The sequence below is a fragment of the Nycticebus coucang genome, chromosome 10 (assembly GCF_027406575.1).
Source record: "Nycticebus coucang isolate mNycCou1 chromosome 10, mNycCou1.pri, whole genome shotgun sequence".
Classification (NCBI taxonomy): domain Eukaryota; kingdom Metazoa; phylum Chordata; class Mammalia; order Primates; family Lorisidae; genus Nycticebus; species Nycticebus coucang.
The window spans coordinates 123,845,709-123,861,750 of record NC_069789.1 but is presented as its reverse complement, the minus strand read 5'-3'; the positions used below and the strand labels follow the sequence as shown (position 1 = coordinate 123,861,750).

General features: G+C 50.9%; 1 protein-coding gene across 8 annotated transcripts; it reads left to right on the top strand.

The window, feature by feature from the left end:
- The first annotated feature begins 1,157 nt into the window (after positions 1–1,157).
- On the top strand, positions 1,158–15,395 carry SELENOV (selenoprotein V). Of its 8 annotated transcripts, XM_053604821.1 has the most exons (6): positions 1,158–6,325; positions 8,012–8,036; positions 8,156–8,209; positions 8,333–8,407; positions 8,499–8,598; positions 14,175–15,395. In XM_053604821.1, the coding sequence occupies exons 1-6, from the start codon at positions 4,878–4,880 to the stop codon at positions 14,189–14,191; spliced, it is 1,719 nt and encodes a 572-aa protein (XP_053460796.1). In that variant the 5' UTR covers positions 1,158–4,877; the 3' UTR covers positions 14,192–15,395. The 8 variants fall into 8 exon arrangements, 4 of the variants coding, with proteins under 4 accessions (XP_053460796.1, XP_053460797.1, XP_053460799.1 ...); XM_053604822.1 differs by lacking the exon at positions 8,333–8,407; XR_008382993.1 differs by lacking the exons at positions 8,012–8,036; positions 14,175–15,395 and having other exon boundaries at positions 8,499–8,561.
- Positions 15,396–16,042: the final 647 nt, after the last annotated feature.

Sequence of the window (16,042 nt, the reverse complement as noted above, 5' to 3'; positions counted from 1 at the left end):
CTCTGGGAGTCCAACGCAGAAGGATCACTTGAGCTCAGGAGCTTGAGGCCAGCTGAGTTCCCACAAATGGAAAACTTACCTGGGTGGGGTGATGCATGCCTATAGTTCCAACTACTCAGGAGGCTGAGGCAGGAGTATTGTTTGAACCCAGGAGTTTGAGGTGGCTGTGAGCTAGGTGAAGCCAGCGCTTAACTTGGCAACAGAGGGAATGAGAAAACAACAAGAAAACAAAACTACTCACATTTCTTTTTTTTTTTTTTGTAGAGACAGAGTCTCACTGTACCGCCCTCCATAGAGTGCCGTGGCGTCACACGGCTCACAGCAACCTCTAACTCTTGGGCTTACGCGATTCTCTTGCCTCAGCCTCCCGAGCAGCTGGGACTACAGGCGCCCACCACAACGCCTGGCTATTTTTTTGTTACAGTTTGGCCGGGGCTGGGTTTGAACCCGCCACCCTGGGTATATGGGGCTGGTGCTCTACTCACTGAGCCACAGGCACCGCCCAAAACTGCTCACATTTCATTGGCTAAAGCAAGTCTCATAGCTAAGCCTGATGTCAGTGGGGCAGTACTATAATCCTCTGTCAGGGAGGGACAATGAATATTTTGAACAGAATAGAGTCTGCCAGAGATATGTAACCAGAAGAGAGATTGCCTGGTCACAGGGCAAAGCTACCAGTGTCACCAAGTATTGAAAGATGCCTCTGCCTTCATTCCCACAGCACATTCAAGAATTTCTGAGAAGACTCTTTTCACTGTGCACGCCTTTGTTGTATTTAACTCCCCACATGTCCTCATGTGCATATATTTTTTGGGAATACCTCACAATGTCCTCTCTAATATCACCAGACAAAACTTCTCATAGGTAGCACTTGGAATAGCAGATTGATTCTGTTATGCCTCGGGGAAGTCTGCTGAGATCTACTCAGGTAAAAAGGTGGTTCAATCTCATACTGAGATATAGGAAATTCGGGAGATAAAAGGACATGTTAAAAAACACCAGGGATGGGTGGCGCCTGTGGCTCAGTGGGTAGGGCACCGGCCCCATATACTGAGGGTGGCGGGTTCAAACCCGCCCCGCCCAAACTGCAACAAAAAAATAGCCCGGCGTTGTGAAGGGCGCCTGTAGTCCCAGCTGCTCTGGAGGCGGAGGCAGGAGAATCCTGGAAGCCCAAGAGCTGGAGGTTGCTGTGAGTCCTGTGACATCATGGCACTCTACCAAAGTAGGTAAAGTGAGACTCTGTCTCTACAAAAAAAAAAAAAAATACCAGGGATGAACACTCCAGACTATGGGAACTCTATGGGATAAAAAATTGGTTTCTGGCTGGAAAACTCAGTGGTTAGGGCACCGGTCATATGCACTGGGGCTGGTGGGTTGGAGCCCAGCCTCGTTAGAGCCCAGTGCTAAAGAACAACAAAAATTGGTTTCTTCAAGAAATAATTAGCATATCGCTTCATAGCCACTTCACAGAATGACTAAAATCAAAATGACGGTAACTGGGCAGATGTGGTGGTTCACGCCTATAATACTAGCACTCTGGGAGGCTGAGGTGGGAGGATTGCTTGAGTCCAGGAGTTTGAGGTTGCTGTTAGCTAGGCTGATACCACGACACTTTAGCCCAGGTGACAGAGCAAGATTCTGTCTCAAAAAAGAAAAAAAAAAATACACCCAAACAAATGGCAGTAACAAACGTTGGCAAGGATGTGGAAAATGGGAACCCTCATACCCAGCTGGTGGGAATATAAAATGGTGAAGCCACTTTGAAAAACAGTTTGTCAGCTTCTTAAAAAATTAAACAGATATTATATGACCCAGTAATTCTGGTCCTAGGTATCTCAAGAGAAAAAGATATGTACATACAAAGACATGCATACAAATGTTCCTGGCAGCATTATTATTTTTTTTGAGACAGAGTCTCATCCTATCACCCTAGGCTGAGTGCCGTGGTATCACACATAGCTCACAGCAATCTCATAGTCTGGGGTTCAAGAGATCTTCTTGCCTCAGCCTCCCGAGTAGCTGGGATGACAAGCACCTGCCACAATGCCCTGCTAGTTTTTCTATTTTTAGTAGAGATGGAGTCACTCTTGCTCAGGCTGGTCTTGAAGTCCTAAGCTCAAGCAATCCTCTTGCCTCGGCATCCCAGAGTGCTAGGATTACAGGTGTGAACCACTGCCCCCAGCCTCTCAGGTCAATAATTCCCTAGAAGTACCCACAGAACTCAAAGCTGTTAGCTCATGGCATGGTGTATTACAGGAGGGGGATGAAGATTAAGATCAGCCAAGGTAGCCCAGGTCAGCTAAACAACAACAACAAAAAATAGCCGGGCGTTGTAGCGGGCACCTGTAGTCCCAGGTACTTGGGAGGCTGAGGCAAGAGAATTGCTTAAGCCCAAGAGTTGGAGGTTGCTGAGAGGTGTGATGCCATGACACTCTATCCAGGGTGACATTTTTATTTCTCAGGAAATAAAAAATCAGCCAAGGGGAGAGGGTCCAGGCACATTCTCAGTATATGCTTCTGGGTGTCCTCTCCTGGTGGAGTCATGGACAGCACTGACTTTTCCCAGCAACTCTGTGGTAATGTACATGAGTATTGCCAACAAGGAAAGTGCACCTGGGTCTAGAGGTTTTTTTTCTTTTTGGCCGGGGCTAGGCTTGAACCCGCCACCTCAGGCATATGGGACCAGCGCCCCACTCCTTGAGCCACAGGTGCCGCCCCGGTCTAGAGTTTTTATTGGGGCTCAGTTAAGTCAACATAGTTGACTGCCCATGTGTCTGATAGCAGGGTGAGCTGACACTGTGTGGCCCAAAGTCCCCACCACAAATCACATTGTTAGCATAGACTATCTGGTGTGGCTCAACACTTCCTCCACATAAACTCCAGGTAAACCAAAGATACTCTTCAGCAAGGACATTCCAAGGGCTTAGAGATTACTGCTCAGGAGCCAAGGACAAAGGCTGGCTAGACCTCTCATTAGGCAGGTTTTTTTGAGTCTCACTATGTCACCCTCGGTAGAGTTCCGTGGTGTCACAGTTCACAGCAACCTCAAACTCTTGGGCTTAAGCGATTCTCTTGCCTCAGCCTCCCAAGTAGCTGGGACTACAGGCGCCCGCCACAACACCCGGCTATTTTTTGGTTACAGTTGTCCTTGTTGTTTGGCAGGCCCTGTTCGAATTTGCTAGCTCTGGTGTATGTGGCTGGTGCCCTAGCCGCTGAGCTACAGGCACCCAGCCTTTTTAGGTAAGGTTTATCCTTTACTGCCCAGAGTGTTAACTAAAAATCCCTTCCATGACTCCCCAGGCCTCAGGATGGAGTCCAAGTGTCTTTACATGATTAAGAAGGCCATTGGTTAAAAAAAAAAAGACCATTGGTGAATGGGCCAGGCACTATGGCTCATGCCTGTAATCCTAGCACTGTGGGAGGCAGAGGCAGGAGGATTTCTTGAGCTCAGGACTTCAAGACCAGCCTGAGCAAGAGAGAGACCCTGTTTCTACTAAAAATAGATAAATACCCTGTTTCCCTGAAAATAAGACTTACTCACAGGAAAGATAAGACATCCCCTGAAAATAATAAGACCTAGTGCATCTTTGGGAGCACACCTTAATATAAGACACTGTCTTATTTTCAGGGAAACAGGGTAGCTAGGTGTGGTGCTGGGCCCCTATAGTCCCAGCCACTTGGGAGGCTGAGGCAGGAGGATTGCTTGAGCCCAAGAGTTTGAGGTTGCTGTGAACTATGATGACACAGCACTCTACCCAGGGCAAAAGAGTGAAACTACCTCAATTAAAAAAAAAAAAAGGCTGGGTGCAGTGGCTCACGCCTGTAATCCTAGCACTGTGGGAGGCTGAGGTGGATTGTCTGAACTCACTGTTAGACACCAGATCTAGAGTGAGATCCTCGACTCTAAAAAAAATTAGCCAGGTGGGCGGCGCCTGTGGCTCAACGGAGTAGGGCGCCAGCCCCATATGCCGGAGGTGGCAGGTTCAAACCCAGCCCCCGCCAAAAACTGCAAAAAAAAAAAATTGCCAGGCATTGTGGGGGGCGCCTGTAGTCCCAGCTACTTGGGAGGCTAAGACAAGAGAATCACTTGAGCCCAAGAGCTTGAGGTTGCTGTGAGACGACACTCTACAAGGGGCAACAAAGTGAGACTGACACACACACTCAAGAAAAGAATGGCCGCTGCCCCTCACTCCAGGGCCCTGTCTTCCCGCACTGTCATTTCCTTAAAACTCAATAAAGGTATACTACAGCCACAGGGCAATCTGCGTCCTTTTTTTTTGAGACAGTCTCACTATGTAGCCCTAGGTAGAGTGCTGTGGTGTCACAGCTCACACAACCTCCAACTCTTGGGCTTAAGTGATTCTCATGCCTCAGCCTCCCGAGTAGCTGGGACTACAGGCGCCCCAGCACACCGCCCGGCTATTTTTTTTTTCTTTTTTTTGCAGTTTTTGGCCAAGGCGGGGCTTGAACCTGCCACCCCTGGTATATGGGGCGGGCGCCCTACTCCTATTTTTGTTGTTGTTGTCGTAGTTGTCATTGTTGTTTGGGAGTCCCAAGCCTGGGTTCGAACCGCCAGCCTAGGTGTATGTGGCCGGCGCCCTAACCGCTGAGCTACTGGCGCCGAGCCCAATCTCCGTGTTTCTTGCTCTGGTGATGGTAGTTAAGGAGGGTGGAAATTATTCCAAGAGATCTACCGGTCACGCCCCATCTCCCGGCTCAGAGCTATAGAACCTCCGCCCCGAGTGGAACACTGTGTAACAGTGCCCCCTTGTAGTCGCCCCATTTTAGAATCCTGGTGCGGGAGGTGCTCTGGGTGTCCTAGGAAGGAGGGAGGGGCGGGACCCCCAACACGGGTTATCGGGTCCCACCTAACCCCCATGAATAACCAGGCGCGGGCCCCTGCCCCCTCCTCGGCCCGGACCTCAACTCCGGTCCGGGCTGCAACCCCGGCCCAGAGTCCAACCCAGGCTCAGACCACGACCCCGGTCCAGCCTCGAATCCGGAACCTGACTCCGGTCCAAGCCTCGACTCCGGTCCGGGTCCCACCCCCAGCCCAATTCCCCGCACCAACCCCGGCCCGGACCTCGACCCCAGCCTGGTCTCCAGCCCAGGCCCCAGGCCGGGTCCCATCCCCGGCCTCAGCTCCAATCCCAACCCCGGCCCTGAACCCGGCGTGGTCCCCAGCCCCGGCCCCAGTCCGGGTCCCACCACCGGCCTCGGCCCCCGTCCCAACCAGGGTCCCAGTCTCCGCCTGGTCTCCAGCCCAGGCCCCAGTCCGGGTCCCGCCCCCGGCCTCCGCTCCTGCTCCAACCCGGGCCCCAGCCCCGGCCTGGTCTCCAGCCCAGGCTCCAGTCCGGGTCCCGCCCCCGGCCTCCGCCCCTGCTCCACCCCGGGCTCCAGCCCCGGCCTGGTCTCCAGCCCAGGCTCCAGTCCGGGTCCCGTCCCCGGCCTCGGCCCCCGCCTGGTCTCCAGCCCAGGCCCCAGCCCGGGTCCGGCACCCGGCCTCGGCCCCCGCCCCAACCCGGGTCCCGTCCCCGGCCTCGGCCCCCGCCTGGTCTCCAGCCCAGGCCCCAGCCCGGGTCCCGCCCCCGGCCTCTGCCCCTGCTCCAAACCCGGCCCCAGCCCCGGCCTGGTTTCCAGCCCAGGCCCCAGTCCGGGTCCCACCCCTGGCCTCGGCCCCCGCCCCAGCCCGGGTCCCGCCCCCGGCCTCGGCCCCCGCCTGGTCTCCAGCCCAGGCCCCAGTCCGGGTCCCACCCCCGGCCTACGTCCCAGCCCCAATCCGGATCCCACCACCGGCCTCAGCCCCGGCCTGGTCTCCATCCCAGGCCCCAGTCCGGGTCTCGCCGCCGGCCTCCGCCCCTGCTCCAACCCAGGCCCCAGCCCCGGCCTGGTCTCCAGCTCCGGCCCGAGCCCCGTCCCTGACCCCTGCCCCGACCCCGGACCAAGCCCGGGTAGTCGCCGAGGTCTCTGCCACAGAATCCCACCCGAACCCCGCCCTACTTTTGTATCCGCCCTGGGAACCTGCTTTGGAGTCGCCTCCATCGCCTAACGAGGATCCTGCTCCAGCGCCAAGACTAAGAGATGTCAGACTATCAGCCAGGCCCATCCAAGAGCCGGTTCCTGCGATCATTCCGTTCCGCCCTGATACCCCGGAGCTCATCCTAGAGACCATCCAGAAGGCCAACCCATCGGCCTCTAAATTGAAGCACCTCCCCCCTCTTATCCCCATCCCCTCGGACTTCGCCTTACCGATTTCAACCGAAACAGCCTCCACCAGTGAGAACTTTCAAATGGACAACAAAATCTTGATTCGAGTGGTCTACTGGTAAGGGGCTGCTCCCAACCTCTCCATGGGGAAAAGGCTGGGCGGGGTAGGTCAGGGTCTGGACCTGCTATAGGATCAGGGGAGGAAGTCAGACAGCACCCAGGAGTTGGAAAGTTGATTCCATCCCTTGTTCTCTTTTTTTTTTGGCCGGGGCTGGGTTTGAACCCACCACCTCCGGCATATGGGACCGGCGCCCTACCCGCTGAGCCACAGGCGCCGCCCCCCTTGTTCTCTTTGGGGGTGGAGTGACCTGGGTTCAAATTTCTGCTCTGCTCTGCGTTTCATTCATCCTCTCTCATTCATTCATTCACTCATTCATTTCTGAGTGCCCTGCGGTCGCGTGCCGGACCTGTTCAAGGGATGGCGTGCTGGGATACAGGCCTGTAGTCAGCTACCTTCTGTGAAGGGAGATGAGCTCCCAGGGAGGGAGGAGGAGGGTGGGATCTTTAGACTGGGTGGTCAAGGGCAGCCCTTCTGGTGCTTGAACTCTCACTTCTCATTCAGGAAGAAGAAGAGGAGGGAGGGAGGAAGGGAGGAGGAGAAGTAGGAGAAGAAAAAGGGGCTAAGGAGACTGGGGGAAGGTGGTCAAGGTAACAAAGTAGTGGCAGCAGCAAGTGCAAAGGCCAGAGTTCTCATTTGTGGACCCAGAGCAGAGCTTCTCTTTGGTCACCTGCAAAAGTAACAACAGTAATAGTAATAATCTTTCTTGACCTCTCTGAGACCTGGGGCTGAATTCGGCCAGTATGATGGGGGCTTAGTTCTCTCTAATCCCCAGGCCTCTCTCCTGCCCTGGAAGCCTCTCTGCCCTGATCTTTCCTGACTCACTTTCCCCCTTTCCCATCTCAGTCAGCCATCTCTCTCACTCTGGTCTTTCCTCCCTCCTCACTCTCTTTTCCCTTCTCTGGGTTATATGTGTATCTCTTTCTCCTTCTCTCTATCTTGGTTCCCTCATCTCCCTTCTCTTTTTCTCCCCATCTCTCCTTTCTAGCTCTTCCTCTGACTCCATGGATTCATTCATTCATTCATTCATTCAACAACTACTTCTTAAGCACCCACCATATTCCTGGCCCTGTTCTTGGCACCAGGGACATGGCAGTGAACGAGACAGAGATCCCTGTCCTTGTGGTACTAACATGCTGGTGGGAAGGGGCAGGTGATACACAATGATATAACACATAGAAAATGATCTCTTATGTGGGGAGGTGATCAGTCCTGTGGATAAAAGACGTCTTGGGAGTTGCAACTGTAGTTGGGGTGGTCAGGATGGCCTCGCTGAGAAGCTGATATATGAGCAAAGACTTGAAGGAGGGGAGAGAAGGAGCTGTGTGGGGACAGGAAAAGCATTTTGCAGAGAGAACTGCCAGTGCAAAGGCCCTGAGGCAGGGTGTGTCTGGGGGGTGTTAGAAGAGGAGCTAGGAGGTCTCTGGTTGGAGGAGGGTGCATAAAGTGGGGGGAGTGGGAAGAGATTGAGACATGGGGATGAGGGGGCAGATACCCTGGTAGCATGTGGGCCTTGGGAAGGACTATAGGTTTTTCCCAAGTAAGGTGATGCTACTGAAGGACTCTGAGCCAGGGAGGGACATGATCTGACTCAGTGTCCATAAGGTCACCCTGGGCTTGGGAGATACTGATGCAATGACTGTCCTGGTCTCTCTCTGCCTCCCTCCTCCTGTCCTCGGCCTCCAGTGGCCTCTGAAGCTATGGCCTTCAGGTGAGTAGCTTTGGCTTTGGAGGTGTGGGGAGTATGGGGCATAAACACATGAGTTCCTGTGTCCCCTTCCCTGTGAGCTCATAATCCTGTGACCGCATGACCCCATCTCCTTCCCCCAGTACATTCTGTTGAGAAAGACTCTGGAGCACCACTTTCCAAATCGTCTGCTCTTCGTAAGTGTACTGGTAGCCTGTAGGGGCGGGGGAGGGGGTCGGGGCTGTGGGTCAGAGTTCTGAATTCCCCAAGGAATTTAGAAGGGAGTTCTCAGCATCTCCCATGCAACCTTCCCTCCCCAGGAGGAGGGCAGAGCTGCCCAGGCTACAGGGGAATTTGAAGTGTTTGTGGACGGGAAATTGGTCCATTCCAAGAAGGTGATTCTGAGCAAGGGTAGTGGCAGGGAGGAAGGGAGGGGGGTGGTAGGGCCTGGGGGGTTGGCATGATTGTCCTCTTTGCTATGCCCAGAATGGTGATGGCTTTGTGGACGAGATCAGGCTGCAGAAAATTGTGAACATTATTGATGAGGAGATCAAGAAGAGGCAGCAGGTGAATGGTGGAGCTGGAGGTGAGCGGGGAGCTTCCAGAGCGCAGTGGGAGGGATGGGGGCTGGGCAGAGCGTGTCTTAGACCCCACTGTAGCTTAGCCAGTCCTCACAGTTATAAAAAAATGACCAATCACCTACATCCCTTTCTGAGCCTCCAGTTTCCTCATCTGTAAAATGGGGTTTTGAGAGGACTCCATGAGATGACTCAGGTCAGGAAATAAATAGGGCCAGCGCCCTACTCCTTTGAGCCACAGGCACCACCCTTTATTTATTTTTTTTGAGACAGAGTCTTACTGTGTTGCCCCTGGTAGAGTGCTGTGGCATCACAGCTCGCAGCAACTTCAAACTCTTGGGTTTAAGCGATTCTCTTGCCTCAGCCTCCCAAGTAGCTGGGATTACAGGTGCCTGCCACAATGCCCAGTTTTTTTGTTGTTGTTGCAGTTGTTGTTGTTTTAGCTGGCCAGGACTGGGTTCAAACCTGCCAGCCTTGGTGTACATGGCCAGTGCCCTACCCACTGAGCTGCCTTTTTTTTTTTTTTTTTTTTTTGAGACACAGTCTCACTGTCATTCTGGTGCCAAGGCCTTTTAGCTCACAGCAACCTCAAACTCTTGGGGTCAAGTGATCCTCTTGCCTCAGCCTCCCATGTAGCTGGGATTACAGGAGCCCACTGCAATGCCCAGCTATCTTTTATTTTTATTTTATTTATTTATTTATTTTTAGAGACAGATTCTCATTCTGGTAGAGTGCCATGGCATCACAGCTTACAGCAACCTCCAGCTCTTGGGCTTAGGCGATTCTCTTGCCTTAGCCTCCTGAGTAGCTGGGATTACAGGTACCCACCACAACGCCTGGCCATTTTTTGTTGCAGTTTGGCTGGGGCCGGGTTTGAAACTGCCACCCTTGGTATATGGGGCCGGTGCCCTACTCACTGAGCCACAGGAGCTGCCCGCCCAGCTATATTTTAGAGACAGGTCTCCCTCTTGCTCAGGCTGGTCTTGAACCCATGAACTCAAGCAATCCACCTGCCTTGGCCCCCCAGAATTCTAGGATTACAGGTGTGAGCCACTTTACCCAGCTTAAAATTTGTATTTATTTACTTATTGTGCCCAACTCACACCTTTTTTTTTTTAATTTGAGACAGAGTCTCACTATGTCACCCTAAGTAGAGCGCTGTGGCATCGCAGCTCACAGCAACCTCAAACTCTTGGGCTTAAGTTATTCTCTTGCCTCAGCCTCCCAAGTAGTTGGGACTGGGACTACAGGTGCCCGCCACAACGTCTGGCTTTTTTTTTTTTTTTTTTGTAGTTGTCACTGTTTAGTAGGCCTGGGCTGGGTTCGAACCTGCCAGCCTCAGTATATGTGGCTGGCTCCCTAACCACTGAGCTACAGGCACTGAGGCCAACCCGCACCTTGATTGCAATTTTTTTTTAGCTTTTTATTGTAAAATGTTAGTCAATAGTAGCAAGTGGCTTATAAATTATAAATTATTAATAAATTAATTAGGGTGGTGCCTGTGGCTCAAAGGGGTAGGGTGCTGGTCCCCTATGCTGAAGGCGGCGGGTTCAAACCAAGCCCAGGCCAAAAACCACACACACACATACACACACACACATTAATTAATTAATTAATTAATTAATTAAAATTAAATATATTAAAAATCGATTCTTTAGGGCAGCGCCTGTGGCTCAGTCGGGAGGGCACCGGCCCCATATGCCGAGGGTGACGGGTTCAAACCCGGCCCCGGCCAAACTGCAACCAAAAAATAGCCGGGCGTTGTGGTGGGTGCCTGTAGTCCCAGCTGCTCGGGAGGCTGAGGCAAGAGAATCGCTTAAGCCCAGGAGTTGGAGGTTGCTGTGAGCTGTGTGAGGCCACAGCACTCTACCGAGGGCCATAAAGTGAGACTCTGTCTCTACAAAAAAAAAATAAAAATCTATTCTTTAGATACATTTACTAGCCACATTCAAGTGCACGGTAGCCACATGTGGCTAGTATCTATTGCTGTAGATTGCAGATATAGAACACAGGGTCCACGAGGGCAGTTAGTTCTGCTGGTAATGTCGTTTAAAGTATTAAAGTGTATGCACAATAATTTATTTACCACTGATACCGGATTTTTAGAGATGTTTATACTATATACACATTTGCAACCTGCTTCTGGTTTTTATATTTCATCTGTTGCATATACTGCATAGATATGTATTTTACATTTATTTTGAACTATATTGAAGTATAAATGATATATAAAAAACAATATATGGCCAGGCATCGTGGCTCACATCTGTAATCCCAGCACTCTAGGAGGCTGAGACTGGCGGATTGCTTGAGCTCAGGAGTTAAAGACCAGCCTGAGCAAGAGCAATACCCCATTGCTACTAAAATAGAAAAATTAGCCAGTTGTCGTGGTAGGCATCTGTAGCAACTTGGGAGGCTAAGGCAAGAGCATTGTTCAAGCCCAAGAGTTTGAGGTTCTGTGGGCTATGATGCCATGGCACTCTACCCAGGAGAGACAAGTGAAAAAAAAAGAAACAGTGTGTGTTCAGGGGCGGCGCCTGTGGCTCAAGGAGTAGGGCGCCAGTCCTATATGCCGGAGGTGGCAGGTTCAAACCTAGCCCCGGCCAAAAAAAAAGCCAACAGTGTGTGTTCAAAGTGGACAAGTTGATGAGATTTGACATATGAATGTACCTGTGAAACCAGCACCAAAATCAAAATAGTGAACACATCCACCATAAGTTTCCTAAGAAACTTTCGCAATTTCTCCCACTCTCTGTCCCTTCCCAAGCCATGGATGATCTGCTTTTTGTCACTATAGATTGGTTTGCCTTTTCTACAATTTAATATAAGTGGAAGCTATAATTTTCATTTTTCTTTTTTTTTTTTGTAGAGACAGAGTGTCACTCTACCACCCTCAGGTAGAGTGCCGTGGCGTCACACAGCTCACAGCAACCTCTAACTCTTGGGCTTACGCGATTCTCTTGCCTCAGCCTCCCGAGCAGCTGGGACTACAGGCGCCCGCCACAATGCCCGGCTATTTTTCTGTTGCAGTTTGGCCGGGGCTGGGCCTGAACCCACCACCCTTGGCATATGGGGCCGGCGTCCTACTCACTGAGCAACAGGCGCCACCCTAATTTTCATTTTTCATTGATTAATTTTTGAGACAGGGTCTGGTTATGTTGCCCTGGCGGGAGTGTATTGGCTATTCATGGGTGCAATCATAGTTCACTACAGCCTCCAACTCAGGGCTCAAGCAATCCTCCTGCCTCAGCTTCCTGAGTAGCTGGGACTATAGGCAACTGCCAATATGCCTGGTTAATTTTTTATTTTTTTTATAGAGACAGGACCTTGCTGTCTTGTCCAGGCTGGTCTCAAACTCCTGGGTTCAAAAAATCCTCCTGCCTCAGCCTCCTGAGTAGCTGGTATGACAGGGGCCCAGCTATCTTTAGTAGAGATGGGGGTCTCACTTGCCTGGGCTGGTCTCAAATTCCTGAGCCCAAAGGATCCTTTTGCCTCAGCCTCCCAGAATGCTAGGAATACAGGTGTGAGTCACCGTGCCTGGCCTCACAAATATCTTTTTTTTTTTTTTTTTTGTAGAGACAGAGTCTCACTTTATGGCCCTCGGTAGAGTGCCGTGGCCTCACACAGCTCACAGCAACCTCCAACTCCTGGGCTTAAGTGATTCTCTTGCCTCAGCCTCCCGAGTAGCTGGGACTATAGGCGCCCGCCACAACACCCGGCTTTTTTTTTTGTTGTTGTTGCAGTTTTGACCGGGGCTGGGTTTGAACCCGCCACCCTCGGCATATGGGGCCGGCGCCCTACTCGCTGAGCCACAGGCGCCGCCCACGCCCGGCTATTTTTTGGTTGCAGTTTGGCGGGGCTGGGCTTGAACCCACCACCCTCGGTATATGGGGCTGGCGCCCTACCGACTGAGCCACAGGTGCTGCCCCCTCACAAATATCTTTTAATAGTTGGTTTGTAGAATCAGGATCCTGGCAAGGTTCACAGGTTCTAAAACAGTTCTTAAAGAATTATAAATAGGATTTTTTTTAATCCCTGCTATGTTATGTGCTGGGCGTGTAGACTTAGTAAGTCTACTTTTATAGCAGCCAAACTGAGAGAGGAGTTTCTCACATCTGCTAATATGGAGAATAGGGTTGTGGTTACACATGCAGGTTCAAGGGTCATAGAAACTGATGTTGAAATCCTGGATCTATCAGCCAGGCCAGCCTGAAGTGGAATGAGGTTTGATGTGAGGTAAGGGCTTACCAAAGGCAGTATTTTGTAAGTGCCCACTGTTGTTATTGGAAAAAGTCAGGACTGTTTCGATTGCAATAGAAAACTTAGCTCTCACTGGCTTTAGACAAAATAATATTAACACATGAGAATAACATCAAGTGTATAATGTGGTTGGCTTCAGGAATGGCTGCATCCAGGCATTAAAAGGTTGCCATTAAGAGTCTGATTTTTCCTTTGAGTTCTGCTTTTTTTCCTGGGGTAGTTTTATTCTCAGCCAGGCTCCTCCTCCTGGTGGCATAAATCCTGCAAAAGGTTATCATTGGCCTAGATTTGATCACATGTCCTGATGGGAACCAATCACTGAGTCCCATCCAAGGGGATGTATGCTCTCTCGCTGAGCCATCTTGAGCCATTCCCGTCTCTGTGCTTCAGTTTCCTTCTCTGTAAAGCAGAGATTATAATAGCTTATTTTTTTTTTTATTTGCGATTTTTGGCCGGGCCTGGGTTGGAACCCGCCACCTCTGGCATATGGGGCCGGCGCCCTACTCCGTTGAGCCAGCCACAGGTGCCGCCGGATTACCTCATTGATTTTTTTTTTTTTTCTTTCATAGAGATAGTGTCTCACTGTACCGCCCTCGGGTAGAGTGCTGTGGCGTCACACGGCTCACAGCAACCTCTAACTCTTGGGCTTACGCGATTCTCTTGCCTCAGCCTTCCGAGCAGCTGGGAGTACAGGCGCCCGCCACAACGCCCGGCTATTTTTTGGTTGCTGTTTGGCCGGGGCTGGGTTTGAACCCACCACCCTCGGCATATGTGGCCGGCGCCCTACTCACTGAGCCACAGGGGCCGCCCTGATTTTTTTTTGTTTGTTTGTTTTAATGTACAACAGGTATTTGCTGAGTAGCTACTATGTGCTGGATGCTGTTCTGGGCCCTGGGGATACAGAAATAAACAAAACAGACACACCCCCCTGCTTAGTAGGGCTGATGTTCTAGTAGGGGAATCAGACACGGGTGAATAGAAGGCATTTTAGAAGCTGATACTGCTAAGAAGAAAAATAAAGCAGGGAAAAGGAGAGGGGAGTGCTGAGAGTGTGCAGGGAAGACATCATCGAGAAGGTGGTATCTGAACACTTGAAAGAAGTGAGGGATTGGACTATGTGGCCATTTGGGGAACAGTATTCCAGATACTGGAAGCAGCAAGTGCAAAGGCCCTGTGGAGGGAGTGTGCTTAATGTGTACATTGTAATCCATAGTGAACCCTACAATAGTAAATGCTATATAAACACTGTTATGTTTTATGGAGTTGCCATTGTTATTGTTATAGCAATGTTTTAAATGTTTTTCTTTCTTCTCTCCCATCTCAGGAGCCTCAGTGGGATGACGAGAAGGGCTGAAATGTTGCCACGTCAGGTCCTTTTCTGATGGTGGCTGGGACTGGGGTATGGTGGGGAGCAGGGAGCATTGAAGAGGGAAATACACAGAGCCTGCCTCCCTGTGTCTGGTCCAGTTGTGTCTCCTGTCTCCATACTCACTGCTAAGATTGGTGAAAGTCGCCTGCTACAGTGCTCCCAGTATCAGTGTCTTTGACATTCTGGCCCTGGGGGTGAGTGGGAGGGGGAATATGTAGTATAAGGCTAATCCTGTTGCTCCTGGTAGTCTGGTTTCAATTCCTCTTGCTGTCAAGGCCAGTTTGTTTCTTTTGTGGCTTCTTCATTTCCCATGCCCTGGTTCAGGATGAATTTTGAAAACGGCCCATCTTATTGGCATTTTTCCAGGTTGAGAAACAGGGACTGTGGCCAGTACCAAACCATTAGCATTTCAAACTCACTACCCTCCAGAACCCACTTAAAAAAAAAATTTTTTTTTTTTTTTGAGTCTCACTCTGTTGCCCAGGCTAGAGTGCCCTGGTGTAAGCCTACTTCACAGCAACATCAAACTCCTAGGTTGGAATGATCCTTCTGCCTTAGCCTCTCCAGTGACTGGGACTACAGGCACCCACCACAATGCCCAGCTAATTTTTCTATTTTTAATAGAGACAGGGTCTCACTCTTGGTCAGTCTGGTCTAACAGCCCTGAGCTCAAGGGATCCTCCCGCCTTAGCCTCCCAAAGTGGTGGGATTATAGGTGTGAGCCACTAAACCCAGCCTGGGGTGGGATGTTGATTATGGCGTAGGCTATCCATGTGTGGGGGTAGGGGGCATATGGGAAATCTCTGTACCTTCTGCTCTATTTTGTTGTGAACCTAAAACTGTTATAAAAAATAAAGTTTCCGGGCATGGTGGCTCAGGCCTATGATCCTAATATTCTGAGAGGCCTGAGGCAGAGGTGGACTGCTTAGGCTCATGGGTTCAAGACCAGTCTGAGCAAGAGTAAGACTCCATATCTAAAAAGAGCCGGGCACTGTGGTGGGTGCCTGCAGTCCCAGCTACTTGGGAGGCTGAGGCAAGAGAATCCCTTGAGCCCAAGAGTTTGAGGTTGCTGTAAACTCTGACACCACAGCACTCTACTGAGGGAGACAAAATGAGACTCTGTCTCAAATAAATAAATAAATATAATAAAATAAAAAATAAAGTCTATTAGAAAAGGAAACAGGGCGGCGCCTGTGGCTCAGTGAGCAGGGCGCCGGCCCCATATGCCGAGGGTGGCGGGTTCAAACCCAGCCCCGGCCAAACTTCAACAAAAAAATAGCCGGGCGTTGTGGCGGGCGCCTGTAGTCCCAGCTACTCGGGAGGCTGAGGCAGGAGAATCGCCTAAGCCCAGGAGTTGGAGGTTGCTGTGAGCTGTGTGATGCCATGGCACTCTACCGAGGGCAATAAAGTGAAACTGTCTCTACAAAAAAAATAAAAAAAAAAAAGAGGAAACAATTGGGCTTTTTGGTGAGTTCTCAATATTACCAATGGAAACCAGAAGATAGAGGAAAATCTTTTCAAAGTTTGAGAGAAAATGACTGTCAGTTTATAATTACAAATTCAGTAAAACCATCTTTCAAGGATCACAGAGAAATAAAGGCATTTTTCTGACAAACGTAGTTTTAGTAGTCACATAGTTAAAACATTTGGCCTTGGCTTGGCACCTGTGGCTCAAGCGGCTAAGGCGCCAGCCACATACACCTGAGTTGGTGGGTTCACATCCAGCCCGGGCCTGCCAAACAACAATGACGGCTGCAACCAAAAAATAGCCAGGTGTTGTGGTGGGCACCTGTAGTCCCAGCTACTTGGGAGGTGGAGGCAGA